The sequence below is a fragment of the Lygodium microphyllum genome, chromosome 20, assembly GCF_053477565.2.
Source record: "Lygodium microphyllum isolate KBCC chromosome 20, Lygodium_microphyllum_v1.1.10, whole genome shotgun sequence".
Classification (NCBI taxonomy): domain Eukaryota; kingdom Viridiplantae; phylum Streptophyta; class Polypodiopsida; order Schizaeales; family Lygodiaceae; genus Lygodium; species Lygodium microphyllum.
In genome coordinates, this window is record NC_141154.1 from 121,247,159 (window position 1) to 121,267,244 (window position 20,086).

At 43.0% G+C, this 20,086-nt stretch overlaps 1 protein-coding gene across 1 annotated transcript; it reads left to right on the top strand.

Annotated features, from left to right (window-relative positions):
• Window positions 1-17,882: 17,882 nt before the first annotated feature.
• LOC148019325 (BURP domain-containing protein 16-like) lies at window positions 17,883-19,374 on the top strand. The gene is made up of 2 exons (XM_087701397.1): window positions 17,883-18,029; window positions 18,210-19,374. Exons 1-2 carry the CDS (start codon window positions 17,970-17,972, stop codon window positions 19,329-19,331), a joined length of 1,182 nt encoding a protein of 393 aa, XP_087557523.1. The 5' UTR covers window positions 17,883-17,969; the 3' UTR covers window positions 19,332-19,374.
• The last annotated feature ends 712 nt before the right edge of the window (window positions 19,375-20,086 follow it).

The window sequence follows — 20,086 nt, forward strand, 5'->3', positions numbered from 1 at the left end:
AAACGGCTCTCATGAGCTTGCAAGGGGTCTAGCAAGTGACCACCAACATCCTGACCCTGACTGCTATGCATAGCTACATCATCTGGGCCAATAAGTGCCTCATTTCAGCATAAACAACTTGCTATAATGGCACTGTAGCTGCTATAAAATCAACCATAAAGCGTACTGAATGCTCATCAAGAGGGCTAAGAGGTGTCTGCATCTCATAGAAGACAGCATGACGGCAGAGTATGACCTGTTGGGCATCCAAATCCCACAATCTGTAGGCCTTAAAGTCACCATCTCCATAACCAAGGAGCATACATCTACATGACATAAGCTCATGTGGCATACGTATAGATGCTTGGCACCCAAAAATCCTCAAGTAATCATAGGAGGGTTGCATGCCACTTCATGCCTCATGGGGTGTAATACCATCCAAGGTCAAGCACAGCGTCCTGTTAACCAAATAGACCGTTGTCATAAGGGCCTCAGCCCAAAAGCCATAAGACAACCCAACTGTGGTAAGCATAGAACCTTTACCTGTAAGGTCAGACACATGCCTTGAGAAATCCCATAATACCGTGGGCACAAGAAATCAATGCCATATTGCTGACAAGAGGTCCAAAAGCTGGGAGAGAGAGCATGACTCTCATAATCCATCTGCAAGCACCTAGGCTTGCTACCAGCAGAATCCATAAACCTGTCAAGCATAACTGCAGCATCCTCAATCTGCACCAAGGGAAAAGCCCAAACATGATGGATAGCATGATCAACAAAGGTCACAAAGTTTGAAGCTCCACCAAGTGACTAGGAAGGCATAGGTCCATATACTGCACAATCGACAAGATCTAGAGGAGCATGCCTCATACGATCGCCATAAGCCAAGGGGGCTCTGCAAGGACCAAGAGTACAATCATGGCAAGCGTCAAGATCTATAGTGACATAGGAGGCAGCAATGAGTCTGAACGAGACAAGATCTCCATCTCTTTATGGTGCATATGGCCTAGGCAATAATGCCATAACAATGCATGTGGTATCCGGATAACTGCAACCATAGAATCTCTCACATGAGAGACATGCACTGGGTAATGAGAACCAACTCGAGAACCTCTTGCCAAAACCAAGAAACCATGATAGATCTTCCATGACCTATCCTGAAGAGAAATAGAGTAACCTGCATCATGCAACTGACTGACAAAAATCAGGCTCTTATTGAGCATGGGAACATGTAAAACATCGTTGAGCATAAGAGAAGTCCCATTAGGCAAAGCTAGGTGTATGTTCCTTGTACCAACAATAGCATAAGTCTGCTCAAGGCCCAGATCAATACATCCATCAACCTCCCTGTAAGAAGAGAACCATGCTCTATGAGGAGTAACATGACGAGATGCCAAACAATCCAAAAGCCAAGCATAGGCATAGGCATAGGCTTGATCACTAAGCAAGTAAGATGTAGGGAAACTAGATGACAGGAGTACATGCTCAACTACAACATCATGGGTAACATGTACCTCACTACTAGTAGCAGTGGTATCACCTACTGCATCTGTTGTATTTCTAACTCTCTGCTCATATCGAGTCCGTCTCTATCTCTACTGCTCTCTAATCCATCTTAAACATTTCTTTTTAACATGCCCAAGCTTCCCACAATGGAAGCATACATCTGCAGGAGAAGAAGAAGATGAAGCAAATGAAGCCTCATCAGTAGGACTATCCGAAGCATCTGAAGAGCTCAAGGAGTGTAGGGCTGCCCCAACAAAGGAAACCTACTCATCAAGACAACCGTCTGCAAGTGCATCAGTGGTAGAAGCATGCTGCTTCTTGCAAGGATTCATCCATTCGTAATGGAAAAGGGAACATAGATGTATCAAGCAAAGATGCAGAAGCTCCCACATGAACAAGCCTCGTAGGTAACTGCATGACATAGCCAACCACAACAGTGTAAAAGCCAAGACATCTGTCATAAGAGCATATCAATTTCAGCCAAGAAATCAACCCATAACCATATGTGCAAGCATGACTCTGTAGTAGATCAAACCACATAGTAGTATCCAAGTCAATGCAAGACCGATAAGTGGCATAAGATCCTGCAATGGTCAAGCTCCAAGAGAAGCCCAAGTACATGTACAATAACATCCATATAAGCGGATCTGTAAGGTATATGATAACAGATCATGTGCATAGACAGGCAAGCATACATAGCATCTGCTCCCTGATCTACATGGGCAAAAGCAACCCAACTGGCATAGAGGATAGGCAACAGAGAAGCGTAAAAGCCATAATGACTGCAAAGCCCAAGCACTATCAATAAGTCCACTAGTCAACCAAAGAACCCACAAAAAATCCAAACATCAGGATCCATACATCGAAGCACCAAGGCCAGATAGCATCGAAACTGCATATGGAATAAGCCAACCAAATGTCAAACTGCTCAATGGAATACTCGATGAAAGTCAAGATGAAGCCAAAACATCTGCCATCCTGTAGCCAGACCCAAAAGCATCCACTACAGACATCATTCCCTAACGGGTCGTACAAGCATCACTCAAGTGATGGGTACTAGTGAACTCAAGTGACTGTCATGTGCAAATAAAAAATGATAGTGAAATCATAAATCGAGCTCTAAATCACAGCTCAAAGTGATTCTGGAGCATCAAACATCAATGTGGCATCATCCAAATACATGAATACATCATCCCAAGTAGCCGGGAGCACCCATAGACCAATAGGCATAGCCGAGTATAGCATTAAATAGCTTCAGCCCTGCTCATAACAGCAGCAAAATGATTGCTAAACAGAGGTAATCCAGGGCCAAACTCAGCACCAAAACCAAGTCATAACATGGGCACAACATTTCCAAGCATGGGGGGTACCAACCGGGCATACATAGGCATCCAATGACCATCAAACCATAAGCATTTGTGCTTCAATCTTATTCATAACAGCAGCATATAACCTATGAAAACTGAGCAAAATAGTGCTCAATTAAAGCTCAAACCCAAATCAAACCATAGGCACATCATCTCTGAGTATCTAGGCACCAAACAGGACCATTCAAGCATCAAATGCCAATGCCACTAAGCCCAAGCAACAAATGCCAATGTTACACTGCTATGTAATGTCTGTGAGCTACTGTAAACAGTCTTGGGACTATGCAAATCAGACCCAAAACATCACCCAAGTCAAATGCAAGTGTCAATGCTCAATGCCAAGTGCTCGAGGGCTCCGAATGAGCCAAAATCAAGTGCCAAAGAAGGGGGAGAGCTGCTGTTGTGACTATCAATGCTGAAGACGAGGGGTGCGTGATCGCATCAACTGTAAATGTTGGTCCTAGGGCTGCAAAAAATGGTGGCCAAGCTTCGGAGGGGTCCGATTAAAGCCAAGGAAGGCCTCAAACAAGCCAAAGGTAGGGGGGAGCAACCGAGCTTCAAGTTGAAGCTCCAATGGCGGCCACACTTCAAGAAACCTTGTTGTACATATGAATGTCTGAGAATACCTATGAAGGAAGATATCGCAGCTCGCGTGCACGGCTGGGAAGCGCTCCAGAGATCCCATTCTGATACCAATTGAAGGGGATGAAAGGGCAGTGGAGAAGGAGAAGAGGAAGATGCGGGAGAGAAGAGCACACACAATGTAGGTGCTGTCCAACTAAACTGACAGCCTTATTGCACTATCATATTATATATGAATAAAGAATGGGTAGTCACAGTATACATGGGTAGGCCTAGAGGCCTTTTACCCCAACATCGGCATAGCGAGCTTGACAATGTGGCATGTGCAGAATAGGTCCACAGATGGAGTTCAACGAATATCAACGGATTCATGCGCATGGAGCTGCATTGACTCTACCTTCCCAGGCTTTGCCTGAGAGCCAAGGAACCTTCGGCTTTGTCTTGTAATGGATGGCATGAACCCATTTGGTCTGCACTCAACTTCTTACAGTGTGTGGCCTATAGTCCTTGTCAACTACAATATCCCTCCATGGCTTTCTATGAATAAAGGACATCTCATCCTTAGCTTACTCGTCCTCAGCTACTACAAAGTCAAAAATATAAACATGCATCTTTGTCCATTAGTCGATGAGCTTAAGATTTTGTGGAAGGAGGGGGTCACTGTGCAAGATATGAGCAAGTGCGATGGTCGACGGTCCGTCGATATTCGAGCCATTCTCATGTGGACGATGCATGACTTTTCGAAATTCGGAGAGTGCTCAGGTAAATAGGCTTTCGTTCTTGTTGGTAATATTTATCATAGCTCGTTCAAGTTTGTATTCACTGGATAGAGGTGTTTGAACAGGTCTAGTTACCTCAGGTTATCCTGCATGTCCATTGTGCGGGCCACAGTTAGACTCTCGAAGGTCATGAACCAGGAAGAAGATGGTATATCAAGGACACACCACTTTCTTGCTAGAGGGTCATGAACTTAGGGAAGGTTTTCTTGGATGACCTCCAACACATATGAATGCCGCAAGCTGGTACAAGCTAAAAATGGTCCATGCGGAGTCACATCCAAATGAAATGCGACAGTTCTTAGTTTTCTACGAGTTGCCATATTGGACCCACTTACATATCAACCACTTGGTGGATCCCATGCATATTTTCAAGAACGTGAGCAGCTTGCTATGGGACCACATCACAGGAAAGAGAGACACTATAGGGGCACAAATGGATTTGGAGGTAGGTAAGATGGAGGCGCTTTGGCCGCAGTTGAGTGCTGATGGTTGCGTGCAGCTACCTCATGCTCCTTGGGTTTTGTCCACTAAAGAAGAACGCATTGTGAAGCAAATAGTCAAGTCTATCTGCACTCCGACGGGTATGATGCGTTCTCTCAAGTCTGCATTTTCTAAAGACGACCAATTATCAAGGCTAAAATCCCATGACTGGCATAAGATATGTCAAGTTTGTACTACGAATGGATTGTAATTGGCATGCGCATTTTTCTATTTGGCGTGTAGCCATTGTTCATAATGCTTTCTCATTTGTGGCAATTTGTACTTCTGATCACGATCGCAGGATGCCTTACTCCAGAAATACGTGGGGCCATTTACAGGTTGTCGACTTTAGTGCAATGAATCTCACAAAAGGAGATTAAGATGTCCTCTATTGAATCCGTAAGGCGGGGAGCAATGGAAATGGTCTGTGTCTTTGAGAAATGCATGCCTACCAACATGCTCACGATACAAATCGACCTTCTTGTGCATCTTGTAGATGAAGTGGACACCTGTCCATATGCAATGGATATTCTTCTTGGAGCGCTTCATGAAAACCCTGAAAGGCTTTGTGCGACAACAAGCTCGGCTAGAAGGTAGCATGGCTAAAGGTTGGTCGGTGTCTGAGGCACTAGTGCATATTTCACAATGACTACCAACGGTGGATCCAGACAACAAAATGCTATGGTCAATGAAGAAACTGGAGATGTGGTGGTTGGAAATGGGGTAGAAAAAAGAATGGATGCTGCAATGGAGGAGAAGGTGAATCGCTTTTGTATGTTGCACCATGCCTCTATGGAGACGTGGCTCGCCAGGTATCAACAAGCTAGGCAAGATCGAGAGGAAGTGCGATCTGAATTTCGACGTAGTATGCGCTATCGACCAATTCAATATCCCGAGGGCATGGAGGAGATGTCGCAGTTCATGTCAATGTGACGATTGCATGGAGCTTTGACCGCAACGTCTCATGAAGGGGCAGAGGTCTCAATCGAGGAGTGGGAATTCTCGAGGGGATGTAGTTCAAAGGTGATGACGTGTTTAGGATTTGTCGTATGTATATTTTATATGCGACAACTAATTTGAGTGTTTCAATGTACAGTACAAAATATATAGTGCAGTGTAGTCATACGGATGGCATTTTCCTGTGAAGCGTATTGACAAAATGCACTCCACAACGAACTATGGTATCATGGCAAGGTTCGAGCAAGAGAGCCGACGACGAGCAACGGATCCAAATACGGTTATAGATGAGATTGAGTACTTTGGAAACTTACAAAGTATTGTTACAGTGGATTATCGTAGCTTCTCCATGATATTATTCGATGTGTAGTGGTTCAAAGTGGTACTTGAAGGAGTTGGAGCAACAGTTCAATGAGGTTCATCTGGACCAAAAAAAAATGGACGGATTTGCACGACACTTTTGTGTTGCCAACCCATTGTGAATAGGTGCATGAACTCATTTGTTTGTTAATTGTATTATGACATGGTACATGTCACAATAGTTTAATCTCTCTTGTACGTGTTTGTGAACATGTAATCTTCTATCCAAACCCCCAACAACCTCGATGGTGGTATGTTAAACCTTCAACTCCTCGAAGTGCGAGAGTATATGATCAAAGTGATGTTTCGAGCATAGATGAGGACAATATGCAAATAGAGGGGTCGATATTGCAAGGGGTGGAGGCCACAGAAATCTTGGAGCATGTAGAGGAGCCAGCATCGGGTAACAATGATGGAAATATAGGAGTCCAAGAATTCTTTGAGAATGAGGTGGTCTCATCCTTTTGTGGTGACATGTCTATTGACCTTCTAGCGTATGCGGAGTTGTGTCACGAGATTGACTTGGAACCATAGGATACTTCATACTTGGAGCATCCGAGGAGCATCCACTTACTCAATTCGTTAACTAATCGCTTATAAGGGTACATAAGATATGCATTTTAAGTGTAATTATTTTTTGAGGATTTATATTACCGTGCTTTGTATGATTTAAATTGATTATGCTAACATCATTTTTTGTCTGTGCAGGTGACCTTTTTGGATACTTAGATCATCAGGATGATGTTGGGGGTAAAGGCACCTCTGCCTAGTTACCCATGTATTACTACACTGACAATCACCGCCACTGCACACTGCAGATGCCAGGCACCCGTCACCGTCACTTTATTCTTTATTCTTTTAATGACATTTTGAATAAAGGAAGGCCCGATCACACATTGTGACTGTTGGAGTTTCCATTTCTAGTCTCTCCCTTTCTTGCTCTTGCTCTCCTGCCATAGCTCTCGAGTCCAACCTTCGATCCATCACTCCCTTTCAACTGGTATCAGAGCTTTGATTTCCGAATCTTGAGCTTGGTTCGTGGCATTCTCAACATCCCATCGACTCCCTACTTGCATTGGGTCTCCTTCCCGGTAGCCATATCCGACTCCTTCGAGCTCCCGTCACTCCCCGGCTTCTCGAGCACCTACCCGGCATTGTTGGGTACCTTCAAGGCATTACATCAGAGGTATTTTATCATTTTGTTCAGGGTTTACTTCAGTTCTCAAGTCTCACAGGCTGTAAACAAGTTGTGGGCAGCCATAGCTCACACCACTTGGAGCTTCCTTCACCTCAATCTTGCTTCCAGCCTATCAAGGCTTGCTGAGGCTTGGTGTAGGCCTTCTTTGGCCCTCATTTGTGCCCCCTTTGGGCCTCATTGTTGACACGTGGGGCAACAGACCCCCTAGTGAGCTCACTTTTTTTTGCGCCTGTTTCAAAATTTGGCCCAAAAATCACTCTTTTTGTCATATCTCAGGCATTCGGAACCCGATTCAGGCAAGATAAGAGTCTAAATTGGGAATTTGATACGCTCCGAACGCGATGGTGATGTTGGATTTTCCAAATTCTGATGACAAAATCTTCTACAACAAATTTCAGGTATGAAACATCATGTATTTGTATGCCTATGCTTGTTTGGGCATGACTACATAACCGGTTTGATGCCTATTGCATCCCGATTGATTGGGGTATTGAAGCTATATGTAATGCTATGATTTTGGCCTGATTTTGGGACTGGAAATACACAGTTTATAATTGTAAATGCATACTGAATACTCTTGGGCTAAAGCTATCTTTCATGCTTTGACATATGCCTATTGGTTCCGAATGTATGTCTTGGGTTATGCTATGATGTATTGATCATCGAGGGACGACTTTGAGCTTGTCATTGAATCCGAATGATTTTGGAATCTTGAGCTTATTTCAATCTGCACTTATTGACATTGGTCTATGCTTGATAGTGGTCAGTGCTTTGACAGTTATATGCTCTTTGGGTACATACTTACCCGTTGCCTACGACTTGATGCTCATGTTATGGTTAATTACCCTATACATACGTTGAGCTTGAGTGCTCATTGAAGCTCCACCTTGATTATCTGGAGTAGTCTTGGATGTTACTTGGCTTGTCAGAGTTTGGATTGGGATGTATTTGATGTCTTACATGCTTACGGATGCTACATACGGATGCTCTACTGCCTACATGTTTGGGATGTACGATTGATGTATTGTCTTAGACTTATGTCATTGGCACTATGTCCTGCCTTGGCTTGAGCTCTTGAGCTCGTACATATGACTTTTGTGCCAGTGGGAGCATTCTTGAATGCTTATCAAACATTGAGCAGGTGGTACTTTTATGCATTGAGCAGTTACAGACACTTGAGACTTTGGGACTTATTACCTTTTGGGATGATACATCATATGTCTTGTTTCACTGTATGCTTATGAGCTAAGTCTTAGTTTTGGATCCGTATCTTTGTGAACTGACACTTACTTGTATCAAGTTTTGGTAGTGGCAGGAACACTTTTTCTCGTTGATTGGGGGGTGTGCCTACTCACTGGCAGATGTTTGTATGACATACTTGGGTGTTGGATTCATGCTTATCGGCTGTCATATGCTTATACTATGCCTGCATGATGCCGACTTTGGTCTTGGCAATATCTAATTGCCGTGGGATCTGATTTTAACACTGTTAGCTCTCTTTTACTGAAATCTGAAACTTATTACAGCAAGCATATATGTATGGACTGACATGGATTTTTCATGCTGAAACACTCTGAAATGATGTACTTTCACTAGTACTTGGTAGGCAGCAGCTTTGGTTTCACTTTCTTGGCCATTTTTCCTCGATTTTTGTGATTTTTTGATCATTTTCTGCAGTAAATAGCAAGCAATTTTGAACTATCTACAATCTTCCACCCTGCATTATGGCGAGTTCGTCCACTGATCATGCTATTTTCAACATCACTAAGCTTGATGGTATGAATTACTCTTATTGGAAGAGCCAGATTTGGCAGGTGTTGGTGCAAAAATCGTAAATCAAACCTTTGAGGTTAAGCGGGCATCTGCCTGCAACTATGCCCAATGAGAAATGGCTTGAGCTTGATGAGTTATGCAAGTCTACCATTATATTGTCTCTCACAGAACAGGTTCACTATAATGTATTTGAGGAAGGATAGAGTGCATAGCAGTTGTGGGATAAAATCAAGAATCTCTATGACAAGAAAAGTCCAGTGAGTCAAATGTATTGGCTGAAGCAGCTTATGGATCTACGCATGAAGGAGAATGTGACTATGTCTGCTCACTTGAGCTAGTTCCATGCTATACTCAAGAACTTGACTTCGTAGGACATCACATTTACAGAGGATGTCGCTCCTTTATTCTTGCTTGGTACTCTTAATGAGTCATGGGATGTATTCTGCACTGCATTATGTGGCTCTACTGCTACCTTGAAATTATCTGATGTTGAGAGTGCTCTTCTGCAAGAAGAGGTTAACCATAAGAATTTGGATGCCTCTCATGTGTTGCATGCTATGACAGTTAGAGGCAGGAATGATGGATATGGAAAGTATGGTAGTGGCACTGGCCATGGATGAGATTCTCAAAAATCTCAGTCCAAGTCTCGTGGGAAGTCACGTAACAAATCCCATGGCAAGAGTGCAGATATTACTTGTCACCATTGTGGGAAAAAATGCCATATTAGGCCACAATGCCATGAATTGCTCAATGAAAGGAGCAAAGATAAGGGAAAAGACAAAGTGCAAGATAAGTCTTCTGATCGCAGCATAGTACCTGCAAAGTCCAGTGTTAAAATTAAAGAGATCAATGTTATGCAGCCTGAGAATATTGATGATGATGATTATATCCTAGCAGCTTCTTCTAGTGCTTCGTAGATGATAGAGATACACTCTATGTATGCACAGTGTTGGCTCTTGGACTCAGGTGCGTCCTTTCATGTGACACCTTGCCGAGAGTGGTTTCATTCATACCGTACTATTTCGGATTCTATGCGCTTGGGTGATGACAGCTCTCTTGATATTGTGGGCATTGGTGATGTTAGGCTGCAATTTCCTTCTGGCAGCAGTTTTGTTACGTAGGATGTATGTCATGTGCCTGCTTTGACATGCAATCTCATGTCAGCTGGACAGCTTGATGACACAGGATATCATGTATGTTTTGGAGACTCTACATGGAAGATCACTCGTGGTAGACTTATGATTGTGAGAGGTGCCAAGGTTGGCAATCTCTACCCCTTGATTATATCAGCTTCTTCCCTTGATCATGTTTTGTATGTGGGTTCTATCCCACATGTATCTCTTTGGCATGCCCGTTTGGGCCATATATCTTTGAAGGGAATGAAAATGCTTTCTGGTTTGCAGTACTTACCGCCCCTTGATTATGCTTATTTTGATTCATGTGAGCATTGTCTTTATGGCAGCCAGACTATGTCTACGCATAAGAAGTCTGGTAGGCCACGCATGAGTGAGCCCTTGGCAATGGTACATTCGGATGTTTGTGGGCCCATGCCTTGTCAATCTTCTATGGGTGGTGCAAAGTATTTTGTTATGTTCATAGATGATTTTTCATGAAAAGTTTGGGCTTATCCCATTAAGCTGAAATCCAATGTCTTGGCTATGTTTCAGAGATGGCTTGAATTGGTTGAGAACCGGTATGGGTATAGGCTAAAATGCCTAAGGACAGATAATGGGGGTGAGTATCTCTCACGTGCTTTTAAGTAGTTATGTGATGAGAGGGGTATTAAGCGTCAGTTGACCGCCCCTTATACACCCCCAAAATGGTTTGGCTGAGCGGATGAATAGAACCATCCAGGAGCATATATGCAGTATGCTTAGTCATGAAGGCCTACCACAGAGCTTTTGGGCTGAGGCAGTTAGTACAGCTGTGCATGTCATAAACAGATCACCCTCTAGTGGTTTGGATTTCCAGGTTGCAGAGGAGGTATGGACTGGAAAACCTCCCTCTTATGCACATCTCCGTGTCTTTGGATGTGAGGCATTTTGCCATGTGCCCAGGGACAAGAGAAGTAAGCTGGATCCCAAGAGTGTCAAATGCATTTTTCTTGGTTATGGGGATGCACGCGAGATGGATTACCGTCTCTGGAATCCGCAGGCGCGGAAAGTCATCCGCAGTCATGATGTAGTCTTCCATGAAGACAAAATGCATAGGCAGCCTGAGAGAGTTATTGAGATCCGCAGGGTCGTATTTCAGGAGGAGCCGAGAGCTCCCGCACAGCCAGTTGGACAGCCTATAGTTGCAGCAGATGCTCATGGTCAAGGTGTTGGACAGGCAGATGGGCAGGCAACAGAGCCTGTCGTGAGACGGTCTACTAGAGACAGATGTCCACCTGATAGATTTCATCCCTCGATGCATCATGTCTTGGTTACAAATGTAGGAGAGCCTTTCACCTATAATGAGGCTATGCGCAGGGGTGATAGTCACTCCTGGGAGAGGGCTATGCAGTCTGAGATAGACTCCCTGCATAAGAATGACACTTGGGATTTGGTTTCCTTGCCTACATGCAAGAAGGCTTTGTACAAGCTAAAAAGTACCCCTGGACATCCCAAGCCAGCATACAAGGCTAGATTGGTAGCAAAGGGTTTTAAGTAGGAGCATGGTGTGGACTTTGATGAGGTCTTTTCTCATGTGGTTAGGATGACCACCCTACGATTAGTCTTGGCTTTGGTTGCTCAGCTTGACTTGGATTTATACCAAATGGATATCAAGACGGCTTTCTTACATGGGGACTTTCATGATGAGATTTATATGGAGCAGCCTAAGGGCTTTGCAGAACCTGGCAGGCAGCACCTAGTGTACAAATTGAAGAAAAGTCTTTATGACTTGAAACAGGCACCTAGGGAGTGGTATCATAAGTTTGATGCCTTTATGCAGTCTCACAGGGCTACAACCGGAGTGCTATGGATCCGTGTCTTTACACGAAGAAAGCCCGTGATGGTTCTTTATCGATTTTGGTACTCTATGTGGATTATATGCTGATAGCAGGGAAATCTCATGATGAGCTAGATACTCTTAAGGCTCAGCTCAAGAAGAGCTTTGAGATGAAAGATCTGGGACAGGCTGCTCACATACTTGGTATGCGCATTAGACACAACAAGCATCAGGGACTACTCTACTTGTTACAGAGAGAGTACATTCATAAAGTCTTTGAGCGCTTCCGCGTGCAGGACGTAAAGCCTATTGGATGTCCATTGCCTTCTTATGTGAAGGTATCACAAGCTGATTGTCCGCAAATAGATGAGCAGAGGGCCGAGATGGCCAAGATTCTCTATGCATTTGTAGTGGGCAGTCTTATGTATGCCATGATAGCCACTCGTCCAGATATTGCCTTTGTAGTTGGCGTTGTGGCACGCTATATGGCTACACCTGGCAAGAAGCATTGGGATGTTGTGAAGGGTATCATGAGGTACCTGAAGAGCACTGCAGATATGTGCATATGCTATGGCAGCCAGGATATAGGAGTCGTGGGGTACACTGACTCTGATTATGCAAGACATGCAGATAGTAGGAAGTCCACTTCCGGCTATGTATTCACCTATGTTGGAGGTGTTGTTTCTTGGATGTCCAGGGTGCAAAAATACACGGCCCTTTCTACTACAGAGGCCGAGTATGTTGCAGCCACCACTGAGGCTTGCAAGGAGGCCATTTGGTTGGGTCGTTTAGTTTCTGACCTTGGTATTGATGCTATCCCTACATACATTCGAATTCTATGAGTGCTATTCAGTTAGCCAAGAATCCAGTCTTCCATGCAAAGATGAAACACATTGACGTGAGGTATCACTTCATACGTGGGGTCGTTGAGGACAAGTCTGTTGATCTTGTCAAGATCTCAACTGACCAAAATCCTGTAGATCTGCTCACGAAAAGCCTCTCTACAGAGCACTTTGCCTTCCTCAGGAGGTTGATGGGTGTGGGATGAGATGACGTCTTTCCTCACCCTATTGTACATGTGTACATGTTATACTATCTTTTTTCTTTTTCTTTTCACTCCTCACTAGGGCAGATTCACCTTTAAGTGGGAGGTTGTTGGGGGTAAAGGCGCCTCTGCCTAGCCACCCATGTATTACTACACTGATAGTCACCACCACTGCACACTGCAGGTGGTGAGCGCCCATCACCATCACTTTATTCTTTATTATTTTAGTGACAGTTTGAATAAAGGAAGGCCCAGTCACACATTGTGACTGTTGGAGTTCCCATTTCTAGTCTCTCCCTTTCTTGCTCTTGCTCTCCCGCCATAGCTCTCGATTCCAACCTTCAATCCGTCGCTCACTTTCAGATTAGTCGAGTGATGAGCGATGAGGAGTTGCAGGATATCTTCACGTGCATGTCTTCAGATCAGATTGCGAGATTCAAAGACATAGCGGACCAGGAGCTATCTCAGACATCGTTAGGCCGCTCTATTCGATCTACTTCGGCGCTATCAAATGCTTCAGCTTCGAACAAATGAGGTCGACACTCCAGACTTGGACTAGAGGGAGGGAGTGCTTCAGGTTCAGGGGGATGTTGTGCAGATACGGAGGCAGTGAGCCCACAGTAGGCACGGGATACAGGTGTTACTCCTCGCTCTCATGGTGGTTCCAGGGAACGTGGCTCAGGTGGTTGCTGTGGAGACACAGATGCTGTGTCTCCGTCTCGTCATTCTGCTGGAATTGCGTCACCGCCAGGATTTGTCACACCTATGGGGACGTCTACTCCAATTACTCTGGCTTTTGCTTAGTCGTCTCTAGGTGGCACCCCTATGGGTGCTATACCGATAGATACTACCCCGATCAGTACACCAGATGTACAGGGGTCTCTTCGATAAGCCCAAGAGTGTGGTCGCAGGTGGGAGAGGACCAATCTTAGGCATACCCCAGAGAGATATGCATATCTTGTCGATGATAGGTCAGGAGCCATCATCATCAATTATGAGAGGAGGAGGGTGATGGCTCGCATGAGAGAGTTGTGCGAACAAGTTTTTCGGCACAACGTCTTAGATCATTGGAAAAACATACTAGAGGGGAGCAAGGACTACATAGTAGCATCCTTGTAGAGGAGTTTCTGGTTCCACCACAGTAGATAGATTTTCTATGGGCTGGATGATGAACTGCATGCGTGCATATATGTCACATAGACGATTGAACGTATGCAAGGTACTCAAGAGTAGGGCTGCAAAGCCCGAGTGGCTAGACGTGGACGACTGGCATCGACTAAGGGAGGAGGCTATAGATTCTCCAGGATGTTGGAGTCAGCTGCGCAAGGTGGCGAGGGCACGACTAGAGGCCGGAGTGGTCCATCATCTTGGGAGTGGCGGCCACAGGATATATCTGGAGGACTTTGGAAGTTTTTCTTTTGTTTTGCTTGCTTATTTTTTTGCAATATCCTTTGTACTGACAATCATATTTCTAACCGTTAGTATTTTATTTTCTTTTCAACACTCCATTACAAATCACAATCCGACCGGCCTTGAGACTCGATATATAGAGAGGCATGGTCTCACTACATTGATTGACTGACTGTATAGACGCAGTGCCCCTGTAAGTCACTCATCTTTCTTGTCCATAGTTACCATGTTTAATTAGAATGCATTATTGTATGGTGCACTGATGTGTAGTTGTTTCTTTTTTTGCAGAGTCCATTCGATACTCCTTTGCAGCGGGATGAGTTTTCGGATGGCAAGGATATATATAGCTCGCCCTTGGATCCCTGGAGCTCACACACCTTTCTTTTTTTGTCACCTAATCTGTGTAGAAATTTTCTATATAGTAGTGATATCTTGCCATGATTGTACCAGTCGCTTTCATTATGTGATCATGTATTTATTTCATGTATCAGTGTTATGATTTAAGTACACTTTGTTTTTGTTTACACGAGCATTGTACACAGTGCAAAAACTATTTTGTATGGCCCAAATAAAGCACACTATGCTATACTGCCCTACCACAAATTTTTTTTTCCCTGTTACTATCGCTATTAGCGTCGCAAATTTACATGCATGTGTCGTTGGCGTCGTTATTAGCATCGCAAAGCGTCGTTATCATCGTCATTATCAACGTCGCTATTTGCATCAGTATTTGTGTCGCTGATAATGACACTAATATCGACTGTTCTATGGCGTCAACAATAACGACGCTTTTTGCGACGACGGGGGTAAATTTCTTTATTTACATTTTCATCGCTTTTAACATCGGTATAAGGCCTATATCTTGTAGTGCATGTGAAGAAGATGGAAATAGCTTGGCAGATCTCAATAGAGCTTTTACACATGTGTGGAGAAGAGGGGAGAACATTTGCAATTGTGGTGATAAGCTCTATGATTCTATCACTTCATTTTAGGTTTTTTAGGAATTTTAAAAAATCCAAAGTTTAACCTCCATGATTTTCCGTAAAGAATCCCTATCAATATCTTAGAAAGATCAATAAAAGCAAGGTCTTTAGTATCCCTAAATCTTATTATTCATGAAGCTCACTTATATACATTGAAAAACACAATATACTTGATTACTTTATCAATATTAAATTTGATATGGTGTCTAAGGTGCCAAGATGGTATATTACACTATGCAATATGTGGAATACTTCAATATCTTAGGATAGATTTTGTGTCATTTAGTATAACTTTGCCTAGCCTTTCTAAGTATAGCATCATTGGCCTTGGCTTTCATGTTATATTTACACTTCTTCTTTGTTTTGTAGTCCTTGATTTGAGCTTGTTTGCATGAGGTACACTAAATTGAATCATTGTACAAGAATATAGGAAAATAATTTCTCTCATTTGCAATTCAGAACTCCATCATATGGCTCCTTGGAAGACAAAATAGAATGGAAAAACAATATACATATCATTTGGAGATACACCTAATAGAGATTGGCATCCAATATATATGTATGTGTATATGGGTAGATATAGAGACAAGAATTTTAGTAGAGATAAAAGAGAGAGAGTTTCTCTCTCTCTCTCTCTCTCTCTCTCTCTCTCTCTCTCTCTCTCTCTCTCTCTCTCTCTCTCTCTCTCTCTCTCTCTCTCTCTCTCTCTCTCTCTCTCTCTCTCTCTCTCTCTCTCTCTCTCTCTCTCTCTCTCTCCAAAACTACTTGAGAGTGAGAAGAAAGAGGTTTGGGAGATATGACCTCCAACTCCTTTGCGTAACTGCCACAACACCGGCTATGAATTACATTACAATAGATCACATGGAGATTTTTCTAATAAGGTTCTTTGCCTTTTTGACAAAAAGGTTTCCTTTTATCTTTAGAAGAAAGCTATAACCCTACTCATGATCTCCAAGACATAAATATCAAGTCCACCAATTCATGTATACACCCCATATAAAAGCATGAAGTTTTTTTAATTTCAATATTGATATTGCACCCTCCTTTTTAATATCTTCTTTACAAATTATTTCTTCCTCTCAAAAAGTTGTTCTATTGTATTAATCACATCTTCACTTGTATTCTTTCTCTCACTTGCCTCTCTTCCTATTTATAGCACCCTCCTTTTAAAAAATACAATTTTCTATGATAAAGTCATATTCCCATTGTGATAGGTTAAAAAGTTAAAACTTATAGTACTAATATGCAACCATAAAGCTCCTATTCCAACCCCTTTTTACAAGGTTTTTATCAATTGTTCATAGAAGCTCTCTTTGTATTACTTCCTTCATATTTGGAACTCTTTTTCTTCAATTACATTTGTTCTGTTTAGGAATCAGACAAGCATTTTGTTGAATGAGGAATACTATAGATAGATATAAAGAGAATTCCCTTGAAGTGGCTAACCACAAGTTGTGTGTACTTTTGCTATGTTTGCCTTAACCTTGTTTGAATGTGCTTTTGCTTATTCTATTAGTTTGTTTGGCAACGTGGATAACAAATCTTACCTTGCACAATGAAGCTTGTAATAAACATTGATACAAAAAGTTATTATATTATCCTACCTTTGAAGTGTAACTTGTCCATCTATTGTACCATATGTTCAATTCCATCAAGAAAAAATCTTGTTGCCAGTGCCTTAGGAAGGGCTTAGGAAAAGAGCATTGATTGTACCCTTATGAGAGGACGGCATAACCAAAATTGTGTTTTGTAATTCTATGTACGCTTTAAACTTTTCCTCTTTTCAATCTTTTAGCTTTAGTCTATAATGTTTTTGCATTATCTTCTAATGCTCTTTTATCATAACATCACTGTAGTGTAATATCTTGTTGAAGTGGTGTGTTTAGGAGCTTAGAAATCACCTTGCCCATCCTTGATAACTAAGGATTGTCAAAGATGTGATGATGCTCTTGTGACGGCACTCTAGAGTTTGTTTTCAAATAGAAAAGCAACTTGTTGACTCATTACTAAAAGCCCTATGTGACTATCTACATTTGATATCATAGACAATTAGATTGAAGTGAAAGTCAAAATAGATATTGGAGCAAACTAATTTGAACTAGAGTGGGTCCAAGTCCTAGCATTATCTAGGTAAAAGATTTTTGAGAATTGATGAAAACTTGCAGCCTTAACATCTATAGCTCTCGTGCAAGGCTTTGAATGGCTTTTCAACACAAAACATAATTAGAATATACCTACTTTTACAATTTTTAACTTGGATAGACCTACCTTTACTCAAGTAAGTTTATCAATTTTGAAATTAGGTAAGGTTTTGTTTTTAAATAAAGACTAGGCATGTCTAAGTTATGAATATTGAGGACGAATTTCTTGAAATGCGCTTAGGTGTGGTGTAGGATTACCTGTAAAGTTGATGAGAATTCTACCTTAAACGATTGGAAAGTTAGACGGTTGCGGATACAACACCGAGAAGGGGGGGAAGAAACCAAGAAGAAATGGAGAGAGCCTGAAAGCTCTCCATTTATAAAGGTATACGCTAGCCTCAGTTCTAATATGCACTGCATGATAATTATCTATTCCACATCCGATCAGAGTATATAATTCTTCCCCCGCCTTTCCACGATGATGCCAATTAAGCCAGCTGCTGCTCTTGCATGCCTGGCAACGTGCCTTCTTCTCGTTGTAAGTGCAGCGGCTGCCATGGCTGTCTAGTACAATTATTCCTTGAATGAAGGGCCTATATTTTATGTAGCTGTGTATGTGGTTGCAGTCGATTTATTGTATCACAGGCTAGTATTAAAGCTTGTAATAACCTCATTTTGGAAGCCTGACCTTAAAATCTTGCGTCTACGTAATGTGCAGGCTCAAGGCGTGGACGGTGATGCAGCAGCAGCAGCAGCAGCAGCATCATCATCATACATGGACTGGCGAGCTTACTGGGATATGAAGCTGCCGCACGTGGGCGCCCCACCTGCGATAGAGGAGCTGGCACCCCGGCTGACAAGCCGGGAGGAGATGGAGGCGTCTCTGGTGTGCGTGGCAGGAGCCTCTTCCTACAGCCTGTGCCTGTGCGCGCCCTTCGACGTCACGGTCTGCGCAGAGGCCAACCTCGGGCACGTGCGGAGCCCCACGGCCAGCACGTGCGTCCTGCACTTCTTCTACGAGTACCGCAAGGCCTGCGCGAGGCCCGGTGGCCCGCGGGGTCCGCCCGCCGTCTTCTTCGCACGTGCGGCGCTGCGGCCTCGGGAGACGGTCCCCGTGCCGAGCCTCCATAACGAGCTGCTGCTGCTTACTAATTATGGCGGCGGCCGCCACCACCCCGCTGCTTCTTCTCCTTCTTTCTTGCCTCGTGCCTTGGAAGCCCGCCTGCCCCTCGACCGACCCTCCTTCCTGCGGTCCCTCCGCATGCTTACCAGCAATAATCGAGGCCCCATCCACCCTCGCCTCGCAAGTGCCATGCACCAAACCCTCCGCCTTTGCCACCCTCCCCCCACCGCCCTCCACCACGAGCCCCGTAGTTGCCATGCATCCATCGAGTCCATGGTTGACTTTGTCACCTCCACCATTGGCACCCGTGTGGCAATCTTCTCCACCTCCATAATTACACCTAACCACACCATCACACCTCATGATACAACCAGCACTAACAACACAAACATCAAAGCCCATCCTAGTAGCCACCTCCTCCAAATTGGAAAGATAGTGGAGCTCTTCCATGCATCAAGCACCAACAAGATAGTAGCATGTCATAACCTTCCATACCCTTACCTTGTCTACAGTTGCCACTCAATCAGATGGGCCTCTGTCCTTAGCGTGTCATTCAAAGGCACCCATGGAGATGCCTTAGTCGTGTGTCATCACAACACCACACTTTGGAATCCTCATCACCCAGCTTTCACTGTGTTAAATACAACTCCAGGAGATGGACATGAGATCTGCCATTGGTTGCCCCACTACCACTTTGTATGGATTGCCCTTAATTAATGGCCAACATTTACAATTTGCCCAAGAATTTCGACTTTGTTTAACTTTGACCAAATTTTATCAATGAACTCATATACAAATTGAATATGCATATGTGTACAGATTTGCTTGTACACATCAAACGTTTGTATCAACAATACTTCTTGAGATGCATGAACTTATTAAAGAAATTAGAGACAAGATTTTTAAAGTGGACAATCAAGCTAGATTTTTTGTTTATTAAGCATTAAAAGTAGGGAGGGAGGTATGATACTTGAGAATGATGCATAAAAGAATGCTTGTATCAATATTTTTCTATTTTTAAGAACACATCAAGCATTATCAAGAACTTGTTGAATTCAAGAACGTTTATTTTAGTAATACTCAACCTAATTCAAAATGCGGATAATCAATCTAAATTATTTGTTTAGTAAGATAGAAAGTTACGATGCTCAATTATGAGATACACATGTGAAAAAATACTTAAATGTACCATTCATCAAACTATTGAGTAAATAAGAGTCTCTAAGTAGATAACCTAATTATAACTTTCTTGAGTAAGATGAGTCACAAGGCCATACCTCACATATTTTAAAGTATTAAGAATTTGTAGCACCTGAATTAGTAGGTGGAAACATAAAGAACACTTACTATGTATCATAAATGTTTGAGTATTTGTACATTAAATATTCAATTGCTCACTTTTTGTCTTATACATAGCGATGGTGACTACTAATCAGACACCAATTTACTTAAAATTTTATGGAAAATGTTTG